Source organism: Strix aluco, chromosome 5, assembly GCF_031877795.1.
Source record: "Strix aluco isolate bStrAlu1 chromosome 5, bStrAlu1.hap1, whole genome shotgun sequence".
NCBI classification, from domain to species: Eukaryota; Metazoa; Chordata; class Aves; order Strigiformes; family Strigidae; genus Strix; species Strix aluco.
In genome coordinates, this window is record NC_133935.1 from 19,979,097 (window position 1) to 20,006,060 (window position 26,964).

General features: G+C 39.3%; 1 protein-coding gene across 4 annotated transcripts in view; it reads left to right on the plus strand.

The window, feature by feature from the left end:
* The window catches only part of PTPRO (protein tyrosine phosphatase receptor type O), a 153,438-nt gene that overhangs the window by 110,509 nt on the left and 15,965 nt on the right, over positions 1-26,964 (plus strand). For 2 of the 4 annotated variants that reach the window (XM_074826284.1, XM_074826286.1), the window contains 9 exons: positions 1,342-1,453; positions 6,916-7,067; positions 9,706-9,826; positions 13,418-13,557; positions 16,205-16,337; positions 17,719-17,839; positions 19,811-19,879; positions 23,394-23,477; positions 26,870-26,905. In XM_074826284.1, coding sequence (XP_074682385.1) covers positions 1,342-1,453; positions 6,916-7,067; positions 9,706-9,826; positions 13,418-13,557; positions 16,205-16,337; positions 17,719-17,839; positions 19,811-19,879; positions 23,394-23,477; positions 26,870-26,905 — 968 coding nt within the window. Of the gene's footprint in view, positions 1-1,341; positions 1,454-6,915; positions 7,068-9,705; positions 9,827-13,417; positions 13,558-15,192; positions 15,317-16,204; positions 16,338-17,718; positions 17,840-19,810; positions 19,880-23,393; positions 23,478-26,869; positions 26,906-26,964 lie in introns of those variants that run through there. The other 2 variants (XM_074826285.1, XM_074826287.1) reach the window with 2 other exon arrangements.

The following is a 26,964-nucleotide window of genomic DNA, read 5'->3' on the forward strand; positions in this document are numbered from 1 at the left end:
GCATTTCTTAAAGAATAATTTTAAAGAGTAAGCCTGAATTAGAAAAAGAGTGTCTCCCTGTTCTTCTGTTATGGCATTTAGCATACAGGTAGGTATTGGTGAACTTTTGGATGGGTTCTGTAGCGGTGCTCCACATTCCCATCATGTCCCACAAATTTCTTTGTGATCTACTGACATCTCTGAATGATATATTCTGGAGCAACAGTGTCAAGCCCAGTGAGAAGGCAAGGGCATAAAAAATCTGATGGCTTAGGTCAAAAATTATTTCCTGAAGTGTTATCATTTGGTGAGAACCTTTGGAACTGAATTTGCCCTTTCACTCTATTTAGTTGCTTCGTTCATTTTGTGTTCTGCATCTTATTTTAAAATTGTCAAAGCAATGTTGGTATTTTCAGTATTACACCAGGGGCATGTCAGAAGAAGTCCAAGCATCTTTAAGGTTGTGGTGTTAATTGGATATAACTTTTTCTAAAAAGCATGAAGAGAATAGTCCACAAACCCTATACTTGGATTGCTTTGTAGTATCTGGGGAAAAGAGGCCACTGCAAACAACAGAGATCTGTAAAAAAAGCAGTTTTTAATTTGCTGAAAGTTTTCATTATTTCCAATTTGCTTTTATTTTGAATTTTAAAAATATCCTGAGGCTTTTCATTTAAACATAAAATTAAATATTTGAAGTGCTTTGCACTGTCAGTGGAAGTATTTGAATTTTAACTTAAAATATTACATATGATATTGTAATATGAAATATAATACATTTTATACTTCATTTAGATCTCATTTGTATTTATACATATAATTTCTATCTCATAAGTAATTTATATTTCATTCATATTTAATTTATAATAAATGATAATACAAAGTGAAATACACTTTGAAAATTGGAAAAAAATAAGTCTTTTGAAGTGACAATATCTGAGTCAAAAACATTGTTTCTAATTTATCCTCAAACCCTATTTAATCAAAATAGAAAAGCCTACATTTTCCAATTAAATATTATTCTGCCTTCATCAAATCAGAATTTTTGTGATGGAAGATCACTCTGCAGGAATCATTCTCTCCACCCTGGAAATCAGTGAGAGGTTCCTGTGGTGGGTAGGGCCTGGGACCACATGCATGTGGATAAGCAGCAGAGCCATCACAGCTGTGTTCACTCCCACTGCACAGATTTTTGAATAAATTCAAACACCAAATTACAGAGATTTCCACTGGAGTAAGGAATGGGAGCTCAGTAAAATCAATGTGGGCACTAGATTTATAAATTTTGATGTATTTTATAAGTCACACCTCATGATGGTGAATTTTCTCCTGAGCTGCTGTTTGTGTTTTGTCACTTTACAGAAAATAGCTAACCTGCTGCCTGCTTGGTATTACAATTTCCGGGTCACCATGGTGACCTGGGGGGACCCAGAGCTGAGCTGCTGTGACAGCTCCACCATCAGCTTCATAACAGGTAAGCAGCCATCTGAAAAGATTGTGGAAATGCTTCTGGGAGCAGAAGTGCTGAGAAAGTCCAACTTGGGTGTTGTGTTTCACCTGCAGATGCATGCAAGTTAGGATATTTAATGGCTAAGTGGGGTTTTTTGGGTTTGTTTTTTTGGGGTTTGTTTTCTATTTTAATTTTTTTTTTTTAAGAAGAGCTCTGACAACTGCTTTAAATGCATATATGTAATTTTTCTATGCAAAGCACAGTGCTTGATTACTCTGTTTCAGTCCTCTATCGGAGTGCATGGCTCCAGTGAGGGCCAGTGATCCTGCTCATCTTTTATGACACTATATGTTTTACACATTGAGAAGTTAATGGGTAAATAAGGAATCTGAATTCTTGGGTTTGATAACGTTATGAAACATTTTTCCATTTTGCAATGTTTCCAAATATGTTTTCCTCCTCTTTCCCCCCTCCAGTAATTCACAGGTGAGACACCTTAGCTAACACAGAGTTATGCACTCTTAGGCAGACCGAGGCAGGTAGTATATTTGGTATCACATTATTCTCCAGCTTTGCCTTTTCTGCTGGATGTTTTTTCCTTGCTCATGGTAAGGAGAGAAGGGTGCTCCTGTGATCAAGGCATTGCACCCATGCTGGCTAAATTGGCCTTGGGAAACTGTGTTGGTGCTGGCAAGTCATTCATAATCCAGAATCTCAGCTGCAGTAAATTGATATAACCACATGGATTGCCCTCTTCCAGCTGGGACCAGCCTTGCATTGAACACACTCCATTGTCTCTTGTCAGATACTTTGGGTTTGAATCTTCAATATATCAAACAGATTAGCTGGAGAGGGAAGAGCATAGAAGAGCTCCTATTAGCACCTTGCCAAGTGTTCCTAGCACTCAGGCTGGTTAAGTCAAAGTTCCCTTTTGAATCATTTTGCTTTTATGTTCAGCTCACCTTGCAGAAGGTGATTGAAAGCAGTAAATAATTCAGATCCACCATGAAAGAAAATAAAGTATGACTTGCTCTTTTCTAGTTGTAGAAATCAAATTACAAGGAAAATCAGGCTACAAGGTCCCAGCCACTCCCTCCAAAACAGATACTAGCCTGGTCCCAGATTTTCTTTTTGGCAAGAGGCTAAGAGGATGTAAATGAGGAAGGAAGTGAATAAGACCCATTTGCAATGATAATTAATATAGTGCCTGTGCTTGACAGAGACACAACAGAAAAATTATTAGTGGGTTAAGTCCTAGCTCTACTGAAGTAATCAGAAACCCTCCCATCCTGACATATCTGATCCCAAGCTACACTCCTGACACATTCTGGCACTTCTCCAGTGTATCAGAAACTCACAGTACCCACTGGAGCTCCGTGAAGGGTCTCCAGGGATATTCATCGTCCTTTGGCATCAATCAACTTTTCTGTAGCACTATAAGGAAGCAATTTTCCAGCTGGTTGGTTGCTGTATGAGGGGAGAAATGTCTTTTCCAACTGATTCAGATACCAAGTTCAGCATTTTAGAGTGGAAATGTTCCAGTATGGCCCTCACACTTCAATATTGTGTCTCCAGAAACCTTCAGCAGGAATTAGGGAGATTAAGGTTATTCCAAAATATAAGCCGTTGTCAGGATCAGTCTGGATCTCTATATGGGGAGAGTAAAGACTGCTACTGCTATTACATGAAAAATAGATCAACTCCTTAACTGACAGATGTGGACAAAGTCAGAAATGGATGAACCTCTTAGATAATGTCATCCACTTCTGGCTGGCAAAACCTCTCTTCAAAAAGGTCATCTGATCTTAAGTGAAAATACCCAGAAAATATCCTGCTGGAAAGTTGTACCAATGCTTAATTTCTCTTGTTATCAAAGGTTTATCCTTTGGTTCTGATCTGAATTTTTCTAAGTTTAATATCCAGTCCATAATTCTTGTTACACTTTTCTCTCATTGATTGAAGAGACACAAAGCTTTTTTTTCCCTCTCTATACAGAATTTAGTTACACTCTCTTCTGTTGATAAATTGCCTCCATTGAACTCTTCAGGTGCTCTCACAGTAAGGCAATTTCTCATGTTACTTTTTTTCCCTGCTCTGCCTCTCTAATTTTTACTACCTTTACCAAAGTATGTGAAGACTGAAAGCCTGCTGAATACTCCTACAGAGGCAAAATCAGCTCCCTATTCAATGCTCTCCTGTTTGTGCATCTAGATGATTGCATTTGCTATGGCATCACACTGGAGGTCTGTGTTGATTTACTTCCGTTCTGTGAATTCTGACTCCTTCCTATGGTAGCTGCTTTTCAGAATTTGTCATTTGAGAAGTGTTGTCTGCATGTCTTTTTCCTAAAGTCTCAACTTTGTACCTGGCACTCTGAAATTCTTTTGTTTGAACAGGCCCAGCATAGGGGTCAGTAATTCAAATCACAGCCCTGTCCAAATCCTCCACTCCTCTGCTAGTTGCCATGTTATTTGCATGGTTTGTTAGCAGTGCTTTTACTTTCAGAGTATTGATGAAAATGTTGAATAGCAGTGAGCCAAATCACATCATTTTAAGGGAAGAGTCCTAACAGAGAAATCTGATTTGGTCAAATTACAAGTGCTTATCAATAGATGGTCACCATTGAATGTGAGCATTAAATACACTTCTTTCCTCTGATTACCTTATTGCTTGCATGCTCTTCAGCTTTGTCCAGGAACTGCTGTCAGACTAACTTGTGAGAAAGTGGCATGCCAATTTTTCATGTCTGCAGGTTTGAAATATTTGTCCCCAGAAGGTGCTACCTTTTCACTCTTTCAGGTTACCGGGGTACTGCAGAGTTCTTTATCACCCTCGGCCTCTTTCTTTCTAGAGAGGGAACAGATGGTTTTATGGAGCACTTGGTCCCTTTCTGCATCATTCTGAATGACACTACCTCCCCTGCACAGTTTACTAGGAATTAAAACAAACAAAAACCCCCACCAAAAAGCCCTACATTTTAAACTACTAGAATGAAGGTTTTGTAGTCTTCTTGACAGTACACCATCTGTCAGTTCTTCTGTGTGTAACTGGAAAGCTAACTTCTGCACCTGGAACATAAGCTTGATTTTTTAAAACAAAGCAGAATGATCATCTGGGAGTTTGGGACCACACCTTGCAGAAAGCTCAGAGCAGACAAACCATTTCCCTAATGCAGGAGTGTCTATAGTGAGGCTAGGGCTTTACTGAACTGCAGTACCTGGAATGAACCAGATGATATATAGCTCTCTCCCATGACAACTAGTCCCCAGGAGAATAGGGGAGACTTGGGGGATCCCAGAGACTTATTAGAAACACCATTTTTTCTCTCAGGCTCCTGGAGCAACATGCTGCAGCACAGTTGCACGCTGTTGTTTTAATGCAGGGAGAGATTGTGGGACTGCCAGTGTTTCTGTGGTGACTAACGAGTTTTTAATGCCACCTCCTGTACAGCTGGATTTAAAGCAATCATAAGCAAGGATGCTTTAGACCACCGACATTTTATTTTACAGTGAGAATGCTTTTAGCTTTAGAGAAGCAAAAAGACTAAAACAGATAGACTCTTGGTGTTGGTTGAGGACCACCACATCTGTTGTCTGTTGGTCACAGTGGGCCAGGTCAGCAGTGGGATGTAATTTCCTACACCCTCTGGGTGCCACTCAGCTGCCAGTGGAACATGGTGCTAGGGGAGTGGATCATGCAAGCCCTGGCCCTTAGTCTCATTTCACATATCCTGGACATACGTTGCCAGATACCTGAAGGCAACAGCTGTGTGAACATTAAGAGGGAAAGCATGTAATCGATATTTAGGTATAGGAGGAAATTATTATTAGTGTATAGTATTCATGCCAATCGTGACCTTAAATTGTAAGGAATACGCAATCCATGCACAGGGGTGGACTGGGAACTCTAGAAATTGAAAGAAGCATTACTTGAAAGATTTAATACTAAATAAGGTTGCTTCCTCTCAACAGCATAAAAGCACATTTCCAAGATTAATTTGAGAGCCTGGTCTTCCTAAACGTTTCTAAATGGCTCTAAATTGTCTGTGCATTGTATTTGCTGCCTTCCTCAGCGATTATTTCAGTAAATCTGTTCGCTAACGAATGTCTCAACGCAAAAGTCATAGAAGCCTTCGTGAAAGCAGCAGTGACATCTTGTGGCTCCTTCAAACAGACCCGAGCTCCGGGTACCCGAACTCCGGGTCCGTCCTGCGTTTCATCTGGGCTGCTGGCCCCCGCAGCTGTGCCGGGATCCAGGGCTCGGGGGTAGGAAAGGTCCTCTCACCAGGCAGCCGTGTCTGAGCTGCCTTTGCACAAACCCGCTGGATTCAACGGGGGCTTGTGCAGGGGAAGATCACTCAGTCCGCATCATTTTCCCTGTGGTGCTTCTAAAGAATCTACCAAGCAGAGAGATTCACACACTTCCCTGTTTTATCCACATTAACCCACTGATATCACTTTGAGAGGGAGTTATGATCTTTACCAATTGCTGACTTTCACTTTTGGGTCTCCACTCAGTTTTAACTTAAATCCTAACTGAGGACCTGCACCTCCGAATTAGGCAACCAAGGTGAGCTGAGCAGCTATACTCCCTCTGCAATTAATAGAGAGAGGTAACTCCAGGAGGTAATTATCATCTTAAATACCTATATTAGGAGGAGATCAGTTGCTCTGGAGGTTGCTATCTTTCTTCTTGGGTTGCAGGGAGCCAAGGACTTTCTGGCAGCCCCAGTGTAAGACAAGCCATCAAATGGGCTGCTGGGGCTGTGGAGGGGCAATCTGAGCTGTGCAGCACAGGGGACAGGAGCTGGGTGTGTGGAGGAAGAGGAGGGACAACAGCTGCTTCACCTAATACCTAATAACGTAACTACCATATGCTTGTAGACTAGACACTTGGTGCTTAGATGGCTGTCAGCTGACGGCTGCCTTCTGTGATGGTGGGAGTTTCACCTTGGGAACAAAGGTGGCCATAACTTGTCATGCAAAAGGATGTTCTTTGGAAAACTGCAGGTGTGGGGCTTTCTCTCCTAGGATAATGCAAGCTCAGTGAAGAGAAGGTATTTTTTTCTGTGGAAAAGTTATCCAAATTTTTCAGTGTGACAATTGTTTATTTCTCACTGATTGTCATTTCTTTTCAGTGCTATAACAGAGTGAAGTAATATCTGAGGCTTTTAACTTGACTTCAAATTCCATTTATAAATGTTGACTCAAAAAATGGCTTGTATCAGCCAGTAGCTTCATGATTTTTTTTTTCTAAACTGAATGATTGCAAACAGAAATGTGTTTTTGTTCTGAGTATCTCCCAGGTTAAATGCCAGTTTTTGTTTCTTTCAGGTACAGCTCAGGCGCAGATGCTTCTACTAACATTTTTCTGCTATCTTTGTGATGCTCTCTTCCTAACAGTATCCTTTGGCAGAAGTTTATTACTGGATTTGGTAATCAACTGTGTTAGACCCTGTCTGTAATACACTTGCCTTCTTCCTTCAGCACCAGTGGCACCCGAGATTACCTCCATAGAATATTACAACCACCTTTTGTATGTCACCTGGACCTATGGAGGAGATGGTACTGACCTTTCTCATTCTAGGATGCTGCATTGGATGGTCATTGCAGAAGGAAAGAAAAAAATCAAGAAGAGTGTAAGTATGAGTGGGGAAGGTGTTGCTCATTTCTCTATTTTTTTTTTGCTGAGTTAATAACTTTGTATTACAAAGTTTAAGCAGGTTGATTAAGATTTGTAGAAGCCTGATCAGTTAAAGCTATTTCACCCCCTTAGCATGCACTTCCAAAGACTCAAGCTCTCAAAACAGCCAGTGGACAAAATGGTTCAGTGGTGATCCAGTGCAAGTGTTGATAATTTAGGTAAGAATTTTAAAATAGCTTATAAACTTCTGAGCTGCAGACAGTAAAACATAGAGTATTTTTTAGTGAACAGATAGGGTCTTTTCCATTTCTATTTATTAACCAGACTACATTACTGTCTGAATTTTTTTTTAGCTCATTCAGTCCAGGTACTATCACTTCCCATTTTCTGACTTTATCAAATAGACATCCTTATAAATTAGATGGTTTTCATTTTCTGTTTGAATACAAGTTCTGCTAACCGATGGCATGAGGGTTTCACCCAGAATCTGTGCACTTCTTAGAAAACTTGAGATGTGTTCTTGGCACATTTTCTTGAACTCTTTGAGCATATTTAAAAATCATTTAGAAAAATTAATTGGGGGTTTCCAATTATGGATTAAGGTCATGCTGCTTCAGGGTACTGAGATGCATGTTTAACCTGAAGCAAAAGAGCAGCCCCTGGGCATACAGTGAGAAGTGTTTGAAACAGCAGTGCAGCACTGCATGCAGGAATGTATACGGCCAGCAGTGTAGCTTCATACAGCCTGTGGCCTGTGACTGTCTTCTATATCACTATTGATCTTTTAATCATTGACAGGGAGAAAGTGTCTGGTCTTTTTCAAGGGAAACATTTCCCTTCTACAACTGAAGACTCAGAAGGTTCTGAATTGGAAGTGGGTTTTCAGCATAAGCACAAATTCATCAGCAGTTTTCATTTATACAAAGCACCCTGGCTTTCACTGGATTCCTGGTGGCTGCAAGAGTGCACCCATCTGGAGCTTGTTGCAGCATGAATCTAATTACATGATTAGTAGAACTGTTCAAAAACATGACATTTCTGAACAGCAGGAACTTTCAATATTTGGATCTTTGTTTCAAATGAGGAAGAAAACTCAACATTTTAAATTTTTTTCTACAAATAAAATATTCTAACAATTGAATTCTAAAAAAATTGTGGTGTGATACCCCTCTCCTCTCTTCCTTCCAAGTCATGTTCTTTGTACGGTTATTATTCTTCCAGGAAAAATCTGATTTCTGTGCCATTCAACTTCATTGAATATGAAAATCTTAGATTAAATAAATATAAAATAAACATTGAATATGAAATTAAATTTAAAAGAATATTGAATATGTAATTTTAGATTAAACGAAAGATTAAAAATAGAGGGTATCTATAATAGAGTATATCTGCAGATAAAACTTCAAAGCTTTAGGAGTGTCTTTAGAAATGTTTGTCTTCATATTATTTTCAGGACAAGGGAACCCAGAAAGTATTCTTTAGGAAATTGCTGCAACAGCCTATTTATAGCTAACTTTTATGGTCCTGCTCATATTTGTAAATATGGGTGCATGCTTGCAGGCATCAGGGTGTACCTGTTCTCCTAAGCTCTGTTAGTCACTTTCAAAAATGGTTTCCTTTAAAAACCATACTAGATTGTAATCTCTTTATCTGATTTATTATGATTCTTAAGATGGTTATTATGGTTGTTTTTCTTGTGGGATTATTAAAATATATAGGTAACGCTATCAGGCAATGATGACTTTTTCTTCCTGTTGCTTGTGTACTTCCCAAGACTCTGTAGAAGTTGGTCAGTTTTTAGAGAAGTGATGAAAATAATGTGCACAGTCCTGTTAGTCTTTATTCAGAACTGTCTGTTTCTCTTGGAACTGAAAGCTTCAGCCTGAAAATTCAGTGACTATGAAAATCAGCATGAGATTCCTTAATGTGGCCTTTCTAGACAGTCCACAAGTGCTCTGAAAACAGTCTGTTGCAGTATCTGAGTTCTTCATCCTTCTCCATGACCCTGGAGAAATGGGGAGCTTAACCCTAAAATAACAGGAAGAAATTATTTGCAGTCTTTTGAATCTCAGCTCAGTTTTGGATCATATCTGGTTTCAAACTTGCAGATGACTGAATTCAGGCCCTGAGATATATTGTCAAGTCAACAGGTCTCCAGGCAGGTGTTAGACTTGCCCAGTCGGATTTAATTTGCAGGTTCTTCAGGTATATGAAGGCTTGCCTATATGTGTCTTGTGTACTCTTCTTAGATATCTGACCTGATTTAAATTAACCTAAAATTGCAACGGACTCAAATCCATGGCTTGTTTAGCATTTTGCACAACTTGAAAAATCTAGATGCAAGAATACTGTCATTGGTGTGAAGGAGATTTTCTTTCTTCCTTAAATTTTCACTGGTCATATAGAAAATACAGCCTAAGATTGCCGCCTTTTTGCATTGTGATATTCTGCCGAGTGTTATGGCTTTCCACAGTTAGTTTCAGTGGGAACTGGTTCATTTAACAAGTCTAGAGTATGCAGAAAACATCTGCTGTGATGCACAGAGCTTTCTTTGTAGTATATTAAGTGACAAGATTCATTTTACAAGAAGGATGTATGTCATATTTAACAGTTGGTGTCTATAATTACTGTAGGTAACACGCAATGTGATGACTGCAGTGTTGAGCTTGCCTCCGGGGGACATCTACAACCTTTCAGTGACTGCTTGTACTGAAAGAGGCAGCAATACTTCCCTGCCCCAGCTTGTGAAATTGGGTAAGAAGTGCTTGTTTGTAAGTCATAAACTCACTCCTCATCTCATTTGACTTTAAAAGTAACTCTGTCAGCAGATTCAGCATCTTTGTTATTTCAGAGTCATGTACCTGTGACTGCATTTATTTTGCAAAGCTGTAATTTTCACCTCACCTTGCTATGAAGATTGTCTCATTCCTGTATGTGAATCTACTCTCCTAGAATAGTATTACCCAAGAGGAACAAGAGTGGCAGAATTTGACTGTAAGTGGAATTAGGAGAGCGGGAATCACTTAATGTCTCACTGGGAGAACAACTCTGCTTCATAGCTGCTTCCCTAAGGTCTTGAACATAGGCAGGTTTTGGGAATGGTGACTCAGGCTTTGCAGATGAACTTTTCAATACAAAGCAGAACCTTGTTTCTGAGAAGTCTAATTTTGGGTCTGCACTCTGCCACCTGGTCTGGTTTCCTGTCTCTCCTCCTCTCTCCCTGAACATCTCTGTAGTCTTCCAACACCAAAAATGTACCCTTAAATCAATGACAATACTCTTTACAAAATGTACCCTTAAATCAATGACAGTACTCTTTACAAAAACACTCGGATTCATGGCTGTGGAACCCAGCATCATTCTAAGAGATATATATGTAATCTACTCAAAGAAACAAAAAAAGACTTGAGAACTTAATCCTTAAGGTAGGACTTCAAAATATAAATTTGTGCCTAATACCTTCCTTTACCTATGAGGAAGGCTGGACACTGCACCATTGTACCCTAAGAGATTTTACTTCATCTTTGCACACATGTTGAGTTGTTGAGTCCTAGGTACCTAAAGCTGTGAAATTTCAAAGTGTGCCTAACTGCTTTTACAGGCATTAACTCCACTGTGAAGGTGGGTAAAGAAGAGTTAGTAATTTCAAACTGGATTATCTTCTCTACATGCATAATAAACCTTTTGTGAGTGACAGTGAAAGAAGTGAATTTAAAGGACTCCATAATTTCTAATTGAATTAGAGATCTTGAAGCAATTGTCCATTCATCTTTCTCAATAGCTCTTACTCAAATCTCCTAAACAGTGCTGCGGCAAGCTGTACAGCCACAAGAATCTGAAGTTCTTCTAGGTCTTTTTACCAAAGGGAATATTTGAAAGATATAGACAAATTCCATGGATTTTCCCTTCCCTATGCACGTCCTGTCCACTGTTTTCCCCATGCCTTGTGTCTGTGCACAGAGTTATGTGTGTGTGTGTTTGTTCCCAGGGCTGAGTGGGTAGATGTGTGAGGTTGAGTATATACCCTGCTACCATTGTCTAAATATTTTAGGGGGTTATTTCAAAATATCAGCTAGCTTTATCTTTCAGACAGGTCCACAAGTGCCATGTATTATTCATGTTGTACACCCTCCAGCCTAGTTTTATCTTCCTGTTCTTTGCTTATGGAAGGCAGACTCTTACTGAACTGGTATAGGTATTTTGCTCTTGCCCTTTCATTGACAACAAAGAGAAGGTGGAATGAATTCTATTTTGATAAATCACTTCTAGACTTCTGGGTGTGGTTTTTTTATTGGTTTTGGTTTTGGTTTGTTGTTTTTTTCTTTATGCTGTTTGCACTTTGAATAGGCAATAGTAAGGATATTTTAGTAGAGGTTTTCTTCTCTCTGTTTCTGAGGGAGCAATGGGAGTTGTAATTATCAGTAGTGGGAACTGACTCTAAGTGATAGACGACTCAGCACTTGGCAGTCACTTAAGCATTCCTGCCAAATGTTCTTCCCTCCATGATGTTTGCTTCATCCTGGCAACTTTCCACTTGCAGAAAAATCAAGCCATTTGCTGGAGGCAAAAGGAGGGTTTGCTTGGGCTTGATGCCCAAATGCAAAACTCATATTTTAATTGAAGTCATTTTTTACCTGGAGTGAGGGATGGAATGTGTTTCTGAATCCAAGAGCAGATATATGGGTATGATTAAGGGAGAGGGACGCTTTCCTATGTAGTTCTGGGACAACACGTACACTGCAATCCCTGTGACAGAGAAGAAGCCACGTAAATGTGCCTCAGTTCCTACCCAACTCTCTCTCTAATGCCAATATAATCTGGGCAGCCTCCAACCCTACAACACTGATCTGATTGTCTGAGGATCAGATACATCTCCAAAATGTCTATACCCACTTGAGCAAGTCTTTTGTGCCAGGTTTTCTGTGGCAGATCTTACACATCACGTCCAGGCTCCTGTGACAGCATCTCACAGAATGAGAATAACAAATTATTTGTGAAGGGAAAAAATAAGAGTAAAATATTTTTGTACATAGCACATTGTATGTAGTGTGTCAGGATCCTCAAATCAGGTCATTGTTTGAGAATGACAACTGTTATTAAACATCCACAGATTAGGAAATCTGAAAACGCTGGAAACAGCTCAGAAATGTACAATCCAAACTTTGTGCTCTCTGAAGGCAAACCAAAGGAGCCCAAGATGCCTGAGGCGCTGAAAGCTAGGCATTGCCAGTACCCGTTGTGTGAAGTCGTCAGGATGAAAATTGGGATCAAGCCTTGATCTTTAAATAATCTTGGGAAAAAAAGTATATCTTGCCTTAACATCATGCCGAGGCTGTTTGCTCCTCCCCCTGCTCCTCAAGGTTTCCCCTCCTGTTCCCCTGTGTTTCCCATACTCCAGGTTGGTTCAGGTGGGGTTGCAGTGGGGGGTGGCCTACACTGGAGATCAGCATGGCCTCCCATGGGCCACTGCCTGCCCAGCCACAGGAGCCCATGGTGGGGGGAGGTGGCAGCTGAGGCCACCCCACATGGGGCTGGGGGCGCTGGGTGCAGATCCTAATCCGTGTTTCACAGTATATATGATGTCATCACGCCCAGGAGACCCTCCATATCTCTCCTATCACAGGGTTGTCTCCTCGTTGCCAGACCCTTGTATATGTTTGCCCATTGTCAGTTCATCTGGCATAACAGCAACAAAAATCAAAGCAATAAATTGAAGACCCCTGAGATCTAGACCTCTGTATTCAGTGAGGAGAGAAAGTTCCTGCAACTAACTGAAATGAGAGCAGATCCGATGGCCCTTAAGTGTTAGACTGGAAAAAGAAAAAAACTACAAGATTTTTTTTTTAAACTGCTAATTGACTAAATACTTTTGCTGCTACAATTAAATGAACCTAGATGGCCTTTGCTTGTGGGAAGCTGCTTCTTTATCATCTCCTGGGTCAGGCCATGTGAAGAAAAGCTTTCTTACACCAAATGTATTGCTAACAGGTGGACAGCCATCTTCTCCTGGAAGTCTTTCTGCTAACATTATTCTATAAATAGAATATGCTGATTGTCCTCAAACAAGAGCTCTGCTGGAAAGGGAAGTGAAGTAATTATCCAACTGTCCAAACAGAGAACAGTTTAAATAGAGAATAAAAACCAAGACACTTCATCATCTTCCCATTTTAAAGTGGTAGTTTGTCATCATGAGAGGCAGGACTTTACAGTGGCAGGCTTTATCGGAGGGAAATGAAAGATAGAAGAGCATCAGGCATTGCTTTCATTTTTGTTCAAGGCTTCCTCTTCTCAGTTGTCTGGAGTCTTAAAGATAAGCTTAATAAAAGGAGATTTTCTTTTAACCAGAACCAGCCCCTCCAAAATCGCTGTTTGCTGTCAACAAGACTCAGACCTCCGTGACTCTGCTGTGGGTGGAAGAAGGAGTGGCTGATTTCTTTGAAGTCTACTGCCAGCAGGCTGGATCTGGTCAGGAAACAAATGCCCAGGTATGTACGTGTGTCATCTTTGGTTTCTGCTCTTCATCTCTGAAACTGAGACTGGGCCTTGCATCTTTCTGGTTTGGTGTCTGCTGCTTAGCATTTGTGTGTAAAGCCCAATGACATTTTATGCTCAGTACACAGGTTAGATCATTAAACCAAATGCGGTAAGGTGGTTCAGAATTAAACATTTAAAAGCTAAAACTACTAAAGCATTTTAAATACTAAAATATTCTGTTATTTTGCAATATAAAATTGTCTTCTGTCTTATTCATGAGATTATAACTAGTTGGACAGAAGCTATGTGCATCCAACAGAGTCTCAGTGTACTGGCTACTCATGAAAATGGCTCTAATATATCATACAAAACCTAAAAGGCCACAAAACTAAGGAAATGTCAATGAGCAGGAAGGGAAAAGTAGTCAGGTAGCTTGATAAGGAATGGGAAAACCAAACATATTTAGATGCCATGAGATCTTTTATGCAGCATTTAATCATTTCTGGCCTACTTTATTCCTGGTTTTGAGAACTGTTAACTGAAGTTCAGTAGGACCTTCACTGCTATTCAGAGAGTACCTTTATGCTGCAAATGTGGCTGCTCCTCATCCATCTTGTCTCTTAGGGTATTTCCTTCGAGACCCACCTTTTCAGCCTCACAAAGGAACCTCCTTTTCTCTCTCCAGTTAGGTACCTGTGCTCAGAGGCCACCTGAATATCTGAGTATTTAGATTGGTAACATTGTTCAGTGAAGAACAGAGCAGTAGTAGTTTTAATTCCTTGACATTCAATGCTGTGTGACATAAGAGGCTCAGTTTGCAGTTTAGGTGATGGTATAGTGAATCACTGTGATTACATGCCATGAAACATCATTCTCTAATGTGGACTGTCACACGTGATGGGGAATAATTCGGAAAAAAAGTAAAAAATAACCCATTCAGACCGCTGGTTATCACATGAGAGACATATACACTCTTTAATCCTTTGGAAGACCAGTCTGAATTATTTAATATAATTTTTAAATCAGGAAAGGCACTGACTAAAGGAAAAAAAAACCCACATTTAATTGCACTTTAATCTGTTAGATAGCTTGGATTCCAGATCTAGATTCCTGCTTTTTCACAGTGCATAGCTAAAGATCATGAAGTCATTATCCACTTAGCACAAATTCAAAATAATGACGTGATCAGGCAAAGAAGGTACCACAGGATTTGCAGCTTTAGTGCAGAGCAGATCTGTTTTAAGAATATCAGGAAAAGACTGCTCCATTTGGCAGGAGCTTCAGTGGGTGTCTTGTTTGTTGACATGAACATCTGGCACTGGGAAATGCACAGAGATTGTCCACTCCTCATTAGATTCATCATTGTCTTTTCTGCCTCTATGAAAAAAGGGGAGGGGCTCATTTTTGAACTGTAAAAAGGGGTGCTTTCCCATTAGACTAGTGAAAATTCTTTGTGATTTTCCATTTTCCCTTCTAAATCAGCAAAATGAAAAGCAACAGCTTCTGGGTTTTGGTTGACTAATTTAAATTTCCCAGAGGGGAAAATGGAAAACATCCAACCAAGTCCAATTGCCAAACTGTGGCCCCTCCTTTCAGCTCAGGGAATAAGTCTCCTCCCTTACATTCATGTACATGTGACTTCATCTGCGCAATGTACCTCAGAATTGCACTGCAACAGGAACCCTTGCTAACGTAGAAGGAGCCCATGACTGACAACAAGCCACTGCAAAAATCGGGACTTGTTACAACATCTTGCACTCTCCATCCGGAGTGAGTTCATTCATAAAGCTTCTCCTTGTTCCCTTTCTAAACCACTGGCTCAGTGTCCCTATTTTCACATCTGCAACTCACCCTTGGTTCTGCTGAAGAGTACAGAAAAGCCTCTGAGGACCTTAAGGAGCTATATCTATAAGTCACTGCATGTGTTGTATTTGTTTTCTTCTGCTGTATTTGTTTTCTTCTGCTGTATCAGCATTTAAAAAGCACAGAAGTGTTTATCGGGGACATAGTAATTAAAACATTGTATGAATATGTAAAGAGTTTCTACTAGCTAGAAAAACTGAAGTGTGGAATGTCTGATCATAGTTATTACCCAAAGGCTTTGCTCTAGCTTTGCTTTTCACCTTGGCCACTGGAAAAGGCTCACAGCTCTTTACATCCAGAGGAACTGCCTCAGAGGCAGAGATGACATGTATTCATATGAGGGTGTGGAGATTGTCATGGCTTTGGCTGCGCTTTGAATAAAAGTAACTTTGTTTTCCTCCTACCTGTATGGCTTAGTAACCAGAGTTCATGAGCTCTGCCCACATCTGGGGATGTCCTGGAGGCCTCAGCACTCTCCCCCACGGAGTGTGTGTCTGACCAACCCCCTTGTGAGGCACCATCCTGCACTCCCCAAGGGCCTCTGGGACTCCATGCGGTGCTCTGGGCTGTTCCTGATGCTGTTTTAACCCCTGTTCCTCTCCCTTCTTCTGCCAGCGTGCTGGGCTACCAGTTTATTTTCAAGGGCGGGCCCTAGTTACCTTCCCTGGGTTCCAAAGTGCTGGTTTCTTTCACCAGATCTGATTTTGCCTGGTCAAATATATGGGTGGAGAGGGGAGCACTAATTTGTGTTTACAGGAGAGACAAACTTCTGTATGTTTTTCCCCATGTCTGCAGGAACCTGTCACTGTCTCTTCACATGTAGTGACCATTTCCAGCCTAACGCCTGCCACTTCCTACAACTGCAGCGTGACCACCTTCAGCCACAATAGCCCCAGCATCCCCACTTTCATTGTGGTTTCCACCATGGGTAAGCAGCACTTCCCTACTTTCTTTTTCCTCCTCCAGCTACAACATCTGTTCCTCCTTGATTTCTAAAGCTGCTCTCGGTAATGCTGGCCCCAGGTGGTGCTTGTATCATGGAAGGGCTGCCGGATGTGGATGGGATGGGGAAACAGTTTTAAAGAGTCCTAGAAAAGTCCTCACTGGAGGTTTGATTTGGAAAATTATAAACTAGAGGTTCAATTCTCTACTGGGTTTTAGAAATCAGGGACTTAGTTTGTGGTGTCAAGGCTGAACATCAGGGTACTGCTTAGTGACATTTATGGAGAAAAATGTCATCTCAGCCAAGCCCAAACAAGAAGAAAATCACATTTATAAGATGCTAAGGCAAAAAATGGTTTTCTTTCAGTGAAGAAGTGGAGATAGGGTGAGAGAGGAGAAGGACCACTGCAGGATCTTGAGCTGTCATACCCCAAATGGATAGCTCCTGATGGAGGCTCCGCAGGCATATTGTGAAGTCTGACTCTATACTGACTCTGAAGAAAGAATTATCAGTGTCCAGAGCACTGGACTTTTCTTTAAAATATCCCCTTCAGAGTGATCAGTGTCATCTCTGCTTAGTTAGGGAATTGTGTAGCTTTATTCACTGGTCCTGTACATCATACACCACTCCATGCTGGAGTTCAATTTCTGATACTTAGCTTAAAAATCTCCATGATTTATAATCTAAACAGTGCTTCTCTAGACAAGTTATTTAGACAGAGATGTAAAATTATTCTGAGTGAAGTAGAAGGGTTTCTTATATAGTGAACAGAACAGGGTACCTGGTCTCATAGTAGTACAATTGATAAGTTTGTTCCATGTAATATGGAACAAAAATAAGTAAAGGTTTTATTATTGAGAGTTGATTCCAGCTCTTATTTAGAACGGAATATTTTGTTAAAATTTATTTGCCAAAGTATTTAAATCAATTTCAACCCAGTATATTACAGAGCCTCAGCCTATTATTTTGCTTTTGGGTTAGAAAAGGTATTGATTATTGTTGAAGAAGAACTTCAGAGTTGAAATGTGCTTTGGAGACATAGATGATGATGAATATCTGTATTTTATAATTCCTTCAGCCTTTTCTGTTATGAATGTCAGTTAAAAGGAAGAAAAAAAAAATCAGAACATGCCAAAGTTTAACAAAATGCCAGAGTGAAGTCATTTCCCCAGAGAAATTTTGTAAGAGCAATAACTAGTCAAAACCTCCCTTTATCTCTAGTGGTAGATTTTTCTCTCTGTAACACTCCAGGCTGAATGAGATCAGTTTAGAAAAATAAAACTATGAACATTCAGGGAAAAAAAAAAGCCCCAAACTGTCAGCACTTCTGAATTGAATAACCAAGAGTCCTTGTTTGTATGTACAGTCACTGAGATGAATCCCAACGTAGTGGTAATCTCCGTGTTAGCCATCCTAAGTATCCTTCTGATTGGACTGCTGCTGGTGACTCTTGTTGTACTTAGGAGAAAACATCTACAAATGGCCAGGTAAGTCCAGATTTATGCTAATTCCAAAAATTTCAGACAACAACAAACACATCATAACAACAGTTGCAACTGAGGATGCTTGTGTCCATGGGTGCTGCTCAAGATGTTTTGTGAACAGGATACCTTCAAAATAGTTAGTTGTCTTGCTGCTGTTTAGGAATAGCATGTCTTCTCCCTCTGTTTACTTTCATTCTTGACCTGAGTTATAAGCCTCGACCTTTATCTCGTTTTGAGCTTTGCAAGATTGGGTCTGTTAGAAGTGGAATCACTTATTACAAAAGGGTTGTGTCAGGAACCTAAAGAATAATTAGGATCTGAGACAGCTGGGCATGAGCAGGACATTGAGATGCTTTGCAAATCTTTCATATGGTTTAGAACAGGAGAATTTCCATATGAACAGTTCAGATGGCTTGTTCATCAGGTCCAGGATACTGTATTTCAGGGGCCATGTAAGGCCTGAGCCCTGGCAGCCAAACCTCTACGATGAGGGAGGATGTGCCCAGGGCCCTGACAGTATCTCTCTAGAGCATTTGCCGGTCTGCCTCCAAATCCTGGTCTTCCAGTTGTCCAAATTCTGCCTTCATATGGGCTTCCTTCCTATGGGAGCTACAGCATGGTAAAGAGCATATTGGCTCACCTAGATCTTCATCAGTAAGGATGCAGCCAAATATACACTGAGACCCACAAATCCAGAAGGGATCTCAGGTCCTGCTGTTCACTATAACGTTAATGATCCCAATTTGTTGTGTTGTACAGATGAAAGGAAAAAATACCTTGTAGGAGTAAACCTTTTCTTACAGAACCTGCAGTTCACTCAGCTATCTGCACCAATCATTTGTACTGGAATATTGAAATTCAGTTTCCTTTTCCTGGTGGTCTTACCTGTAACAGTTCACTTTAATGTGGGTTATGTTATGGCCCAAGTGAACTGTGAAAGTTTCTCCAAACCCTCAATGGTTTTTGAAGTGTCCTGGAGTCTTCATCCTTTTATAATCTATGTAATATATTTTATATTAATTTACTGTCCTGTGTCAAGAAAGGAAATGATTTCCTGTAGAAAAACTTATGCGAAGAATCTTGCACCTGGCTACCTAGCAGACACTGCATTTTATGCATTGCGTCTTGACTATGTATTTCATGCAACAGATGACCACATCACACATATTTTGCAGGATATCTCTTTCAGTGAACATCATGTGGTTTTTTTCCTTTTAGATGTAACTGGCTCTGTGAAAATCCCAGCTAAATTAATTCTCCTTCCTATTTAATTACTGCGTCGGCAGCCCGAAGCTTTTTCTTTTCCTCTTCCTCACTGCTAGCCACAGAAGATAAAAACCTCAGAAGGAAATTTAAAAAGTAAATCCAGTAAGAAGCTGCAAGCAATTGTTTGCTTAAATCAAGGAATCAAAACCAGTCAAGTCAGTTTATCTTTTGTAGCTGAAAATAATGGACCTGTAATAAATTCACTGTAATGTTATTTAGAAAATTCAGGGGTTTTCCACAATTATTTTGTGAACTCAACATTACCATGATGCTGTCAAATAGAGACAACTATACATCTCCTTAGAGTTGGGACAGTGAATATTTAGTATGGAAAGGTGAATATTTAGTATGGAAAGTTAAATATTTAGCATGTGTACTGAGGCCAGCAACTAGTGCTAGTGCCAGACTATAGAAAGCCCAGATCTGGACAGAGGATGAGGTCTATTTGAGATCTTTATTAGCAACTTCTCCCTTGTTTCACTCTTTTAAAGCATTATTAGGAAACATGATCTTAGGTGGTGTTGAATGTTTATTGGTTATGTTAAGGGATTTCAGTTATGTTTATCACAGATTATCTCAGATCTAGTCACAGATGTGAGCATTCAGCACTTCTTTGCAACTCTGATTGCTCTCTGTTCAATCAGTGTCATTGCAAACTTTGTGAATCCAAAAATGGTAACTTTGTACCCAATGGTCTTCCTGAAACAGGGAGTGTGGGGCTGGAACCTTTGTCAATTTTGCATCTTTAGAGAGAGATGGAAAGCTTCCCTATAATTGGTGAGTGTTTGAAGCAAAGCTTTTAATTATGTTTTTCCCCATCTCTGCTTTTTGGCAAATATGATCTTTAATCTTAAGTGCTTATTTTTTATGTCATCACTGTCCCTCTTTAAGATAAAACTACTATACCTGTTATTATAGTATTTTATTTCTTGAATGATGATGCAACACTACGTATTCTGTCACCTGCTATTTTTAGTAGCAAATGATGTATATACATGTCAACCAAGTTGTGTATATGTGTTTTGGGAGGATATTTTTTCCTTTCTCTTACAGACATATTTCCTAAAATAATGCAAGTGTAAAAACTTGATCTATAAATCCATCAGCACTTCCATAGAGATATATTTACATCCAGGAGTAAGCTTGCCTGTAGGTGACCAATGAGCAACTGTTTTCATGCAGTGCCATTAATTAATTTTTACTGGCATTTCAAGACAAGGACAAGCCAACTCAAATATTTACTGTAACAGTGCTGTTGAAAAGACTTGAAAAAAATCTATATTCTTGCTAGTCTAGAAAACCACCTACAAGAGCTGTAGGCACTGACTGTGGACTCCAAACCATCACTGACACCACCAGCCGAAGAGAAGTATTTGAACAAAGAAAGTCTGTAGGATTAGCTTTTGTAGAAGCAAAAGGGCTCAGAGCTACCTGACTGGCACCAGGGTGGTGCCTATTTTTTGATAGTTTCCATTTCTATTTTGGTGATCAAATGGGTGCTAATGACTGACCCAAGGTTTACTGTTTTGTTATTAGCAATCTCTGCAAAAACCTCTTGCCTTGCAAGGCAAGTCCAAACACAGATGTTTAAAAGCATACTGTCAGCCCCATTCCAGTATGTAGGGAGAAGAAAATATATGCCTTGGTTTTACACCCATGGTCAGCTTTGTTGACAGCCAAGAAGTTGGAAAGAGGAGTTGGTGTGCAGGGAACTGCTTCCATGATCTCATAGGACACAGCCTGCCAGCAAGGATGGGATTAAATGGATTGACACTGCTCCACAAGTCTTTTGCTAATAAGCGTGCAAACTGAACTAACAAGCCCAGCAAATCTTGTCAATACCTCACTGTGCTGCTAATTAACTGGATATTAAACAAGCTTCACTTGCTTGGTTTAGCAGTCAACTGTATGCAGTACAAACTAATCTCTCTTTCAGCTTCTCTTGCTTGGACTATATTAATGGCAAAGAAGGCAGAAGATCAAACACTCATATTAATTAAATGTCCAAGCTTGAATCATATGATTAAACTAGCAACAGATGTTATTAAAACCATAAAAGGCTTTTTTATGGGAAGGGGAATTAATTAATAGGTTTCGATGGGAAAGTGAAGGTTCTTGCTTGATTTAGTATATCTGTATGTATGTGTGTGCATATATATGTGTGTATATATGCACATATGTATGTGTATATATGCACATACATAAATTATGTTATAAAATATGTTATAAAATGTTATAAAATTGGGGAAAATATTTCTGCTTAATAACTTCACAGATTTGTGGTAACTGAAGGCAGTGTGCCCTAATCTTATGGTCCTGACTTCTCTAAGAGTTAGCAAAGATATGTTGTTTTGTGTGCCTCTGTTGTCTAATGTCAAGACCAGATTCACTGTCCATCCAGGCAGACAAATGGAAAATATATCTCTAAAGACAAGTAGGAGGATTAAGAAACCCATTTTGCCTGGGGTCATTCCAGGGATCTAATAAGGGAACTATGGGCATATCCACTGGTTCCTAAGGAAGGCTTAGCTCAGCAGAGTTTTCAGGATATGAGCAATGTCTGCATCTTTCCTTTAATTAAATAAAATTGTTTGGTACACATGAGCAGTAGGTGAAAGACTGTAAAATTCCAGGAAAACAATATTGTATTTATTGGATAATTACATATTTTTCATATGTTGAATGAAATCAATTGTTTTAGATGTCAGAGTTCCTAATCTGTGAACAATATAAGTAGGTCTGCGAGCATGTTAGCCTATGCTTTGATAAACTGTGGAAATTTCTCATGATGATTTGATGATGAAAGACCCAGGCTTGAATAATTCATTCTGCCTCTGTAGGCAAGAGGAAGTAAAAGCCTCACTTGGAGTTTCCCAAAGGAAAGAGGAGTATTCTGGCAACATCATCACTTCTCTCTTCTAAGCCTAATGAACACCTCTCTGTGGCACCAGAGATCTGCTTATGGAAAACCAAATTTCATCCTCAGTCCAGTCCCATAGAAACCCTAACAATGGATAAGCCCTAAGGCCCTGATGCTGCAACAATATGGCATATGATTAATCAGAAAGGGCTCTCGCTTCTGTCTGACCCACACAATCCCTACCAAGGCCCAGGGAAAGTGTTCTGCAGAAACTGCACTGCCCATTTTCTCTTCAGCAGCAAAACTCATTGAATCATAACTTGGAGTTTTCATTGAGTGAGCAGAAGTTTCCACCATTGTTTGGAAGATTAAGATTAGAGATGATTACATTTGATGTGACTTGCTTATTAGGGAAAACACAGTATCTACCAGAACTAAGAGTACTGAAAAAGGAAATTTCACTTTGGTTCCTCTTCAGAACAGTTCTAGAAGGATGGTATTGCTTTTAGGACAGCAGATTTTCTGATCAGGAAAAAACACACTGAAGGTGTATTTGGCAAAAAAATCCTGCTACTGGGGCAATTTTTATTTAAGTTTAATGAATTTTTCATGTTTGCAAGGTACCTGTAGCCCACTCCACCAATAGGTAGAACAAACCTGAGTGGGTTTCCTGGATTAATGCATAGCAAAATCTAGTAAACAGGTTGCAAATACAGAAGTTTAGAATGATTTTGTACTCAAATTTCTTTTAGCCACAGTGAAATCTGCTGTGAATAGTTATTCATAGAAACCACAGTTAGAAGAAGTTCAAATAATGTTTTGCTGAAAACCTAGGAGAGAATTTAAAACACTTAAAAACTGAACTCTGCAAAACGTTATATGGATATTTTCAGAAATCTGACTCAATAGAGGGTATTAGATATTGGAATTATCTGAATTTATCTCTGATACAGATGTTCTGATATCCACAGGATCACTTGCAGGAGCAAACGTGGGAGATTTATCATAGTTGTACATGGTAAAAACAAGCTATGTCTGTTCTGAAATACCTCAAATCATCAGAATTTAGCACCACCTATGTAATGGCCATAAACCTGTGAATGAAATTTTCAAACACATTTTACTCTCTGAAAATCTGCCAGTTTATCAATTAACATCAATTTAGAATAACGGGCCTGAATCAATACCGTAAAACACTTTTATTTTGATCATATAGAATTTTATGTTGGGTAGCTGAAAATCCTGCATAGGGTGTCAGGTTGAGGAGTAAAAATTCTATGAATGCTAATAATATTCTTATGAAGTAAGAGGAAACCTTTATGGGTTTAGCTGATTTTTAAAATAGAATTTGCTGATCTCCTGATTTCTGTTTGTCTTACTAACTCTCCTCACTTTTTCATCTTTATGTATGTTATTTATTAATGCTCACAGGCGTAGAAGTGTATTTGCTTTCCTAACTCTGCTACCCTCATGCCTTTGGACTGATTATCTTTTGGCATTTTATATTAATCCTTGGTAAGTGATTTACTTGTTTTTCCATATGCAATGTGTAAACAATGTTAATTTCTATTACATGAAAAATGTGTGATATCTTTGTTTTCAAATGGTTCAAAGCTTTTGAAGATACAATTTTCTTGTACTAGAACATGGATTGGAGAGGATGTGGGTATCAAAGTATTTGCTACCCTGCTACACCTGGTTTGTCTGTTTATGCTCCAACTCATTTCTGGTATTAAAAATCTAATCTTACGGTGGTCATCACATTCATCTCGTTGCTCTCTGCAATTTTTGCCACTTCATTATAAGTCCTGGCTTCTTCTGTCCCAGTTATTCATCTGTTCATTGCCTGGCATTGCCTTCTGCTGCTGCTGCTTTTCTATTACTAAAATTGCTTGATTGTGCCCCACCTGTTTGGTGTGTGATGTCAAATACCTTAGTTTTTAAAGGTGCAGTTATGCTCTCCTGATATCAGTAAAAGTTTTGCTTTTGGAAACAACAGTTCACCTAGAATTGATATAAACTAGCAGTCCCAAAGTGTAAAAATTGGGTCACTGTGTGCGTGTCTTTGTGCATATGTGTGTATATTTAATAGTCTAGTCTGTAAATAATTTATAAAGACTTAGTAAATGACTGATTGGGGTTTTTTTGAAAATACCTAACCAACAAAGCCACAGGGTCTATTTAGAACCAGAACTTGTTTTACAAACCATTTAACAAGTAATTATAAATGACTATGATCTAAAAATGCTTAATTTTATATAAAAGAAACTTAAGTTCCTGATGGTCTTGAGTCCAAGGTATAGTGATTTACAAAAATGTGGTACCAAAGTTAAGATTTACTTTTGACCAAACGTTTTCCCTGATGTTACCATATGGCACCAAAGCCCTGGCAGGCAGTTATTGACATCTTCAGCACAGGTATTTCTGATACTGTTTTTCCTTGGGTCACATTGGGCCTGTAGCAAAACCAATCTAAATTTTCAGTGGGCCCAGAAATTACTGGGTTTATGTAACTAAAGAAGGGTCCATTTCTTCTTCCATGAAATTAAAAGCACGTTCTCCACACAAACCCAGCTGAAGAGCAGATGGCAGCCTTCCACATCTCTCCAAGGCTACTTTTATATTGACTTGTCACTTGTCTGACATAAACTCAACTAACTATCAGATCTGCACAGTGATGGAGGATCAGGCAAGCTGTTTATTATTGTTGAGGTCACACTGATCTTTCTTAAGTCTCTAATGGTCAAGAAACCCAAGGTGGCCATTGCCAATGGCACTGCTGCAAAAAGAGTCATCATCTTTTTCCACTTTGCCTCTTTTTGTTTAATATGCATTAAGTCACCTTTCCAGATGTGTCTCTTTCTTCAAAGGTTTCCTCTTTAATCAAGCTACCTGGTTTAGTCTAGATGACCAAGTTTAAAGGAGCTGAAGTTGAATGAGATGAGATTAATCCCTCTCTTTGTATTTTAATCTGTAGGGTAAATTGAAGAACAGATGAAACACTAGCTAATGAAATGTTTCAAATGTCTTTGTTTTGCACACAAGTTGGTTTAAAACATTTATGAACATTCAGGAAACAATTGCAATGCTAAAAAACAAAGGCCTCTTGAGACTATCGAAGCACAAGAATGTTGCTGAGAAATGGATGTCAATCATTTGTTTTATTGCCTCTTGGAGTGTTCCTTGGAGAAGCATTCTTAGAAGCATTCCCATCATAAACAGCATTTAGATATCTTTTTCTTTTGAAATGAATTCCAATATGCCCAACATTAAAAGGTTTACCACAGCCACAGGGGATAGAGAAGAAATGTGTTGAATAATTTACAGAAATTAATTTTAAGATTTCATTGGAAAAAAAACTTTGAAGATATAGAACAGATACTACTGGGTTATGTATATACTACACATGAATGTACAGATACTATACAGATAGATAACATGGTAGGCTGAAGAGGTTTATAGTATTTGCAAAGTAAAGCTTTGTAAAGTAAATCTCCATGTTAGTGTAAAGCTGGTATTGCTATAGCTCTTGCTAACTCTGCAGGCAAAGCTCCACATCTAAATGGAAATGTATCTTGACAAGATAACAAAATTACTACAGATTGTGGCTGCTCCAAAAACTGAACATTTTGTAAAACTTAATTTTGGAAATTAATAGGTTTTTTTTTTTTAATTTCACTTCTAAACTTAGCAGGGTAGAAAAATAAAAATACTCCACTTTTTACTATTTCTTTCTTTATATTTTGTTTTAAAATTAAAAGTCTTCACCTTTAATTTACTAATTGAAGCTGTGACCCAAGTTACCTAGAAATCATTTTAATATCATCATGAAATGAAAAATGACATTATTATAATGTGATGAATGACCAGATATTGTTTAATGCCCAGGGAAAAAAAAATGACATTACTAAAATCCGTCCTGAGTAAGCAGGAATCTATTTGTGCTCTGTGGCTGGCTTAACAGAGGGAATCCGTGTTTTCAGACCTCTAGCCACATTATTTCAGGGTGCTCACTTTGTGCGTTTAATCTGATTGATTGCTTAACTTTTTTGTGGCAACAGCAAAATGAACACAAAACACACCCCGTCCAAAAAACCACATGGTGGTAGTTAGTGTAGTGCAGTTCTCAAGTCCGTATTGTATGGGTTGTACTGCTTAACACACTCAAGCTTTCTCGCAACTGTTGCTAGTGAATTATATCACTCATAAATCATGTGAAGACAGTGTATTACATGACTGGCATGATTATCTCTAACTGTTAAAAGTCAATTAAAATTTTCTAAGGTTTAAGCTTGAGGCCTGCTGAAGTCAGTAGGATATTTGCCGTTGTCTTCACTGATCATCATAAGCAGGTTATGAAACGGATGAGAAATAGTGTTCAGGCCCTTTCCTTTTTCCTCCATCCTTCCTTGAGAGGTGGTGGTTTTCTCCCTTTACCCAACAGATGCTTCTTGTTCACGGCTGCTCTCTAGTGTGGCATCCAGTTTCCCAGCCCACTAGAGCCGTAGTGGAGCAGCTGGGGGGGCACCGTGGTGCCCCATCCCCTGCAACAGCGCAGCCCTGGCCAGGCTTGGCTGGGCTCAGGCCCCGGGGGCTCAGCCCTGGCCCACGTGAGCCAACAGTGCTGTTGGGTCAGGAATTGTAGAGAACCCATTGCTTGTGCTGGGCACGGGTTTTCCCTTTCACAAGCAGGTTATACTCAGAGCCACAGAATGGAAAACGCATCCCGTTGGTGTCAATGGAAATTTTGCTATCAGATTAAAAATGACCAAGATATTATCACCAATCTCATCCTGAGTATGATGGTGACCAGAAAACATACGTTCTTAAATCAGTACTAACTCTGAACAAAGACTATACAATAGTTTAAGGAATGAAAACACTACTTTTTTTTTTTTTTTTTACAGGAGTAAAAATGGATTAAAGAAGAGAAAGCTGACCAAGTATGTAACTTCTTTGATATTTAAAGAAATAAAAAAATATATCACCTTAGACTAAACAT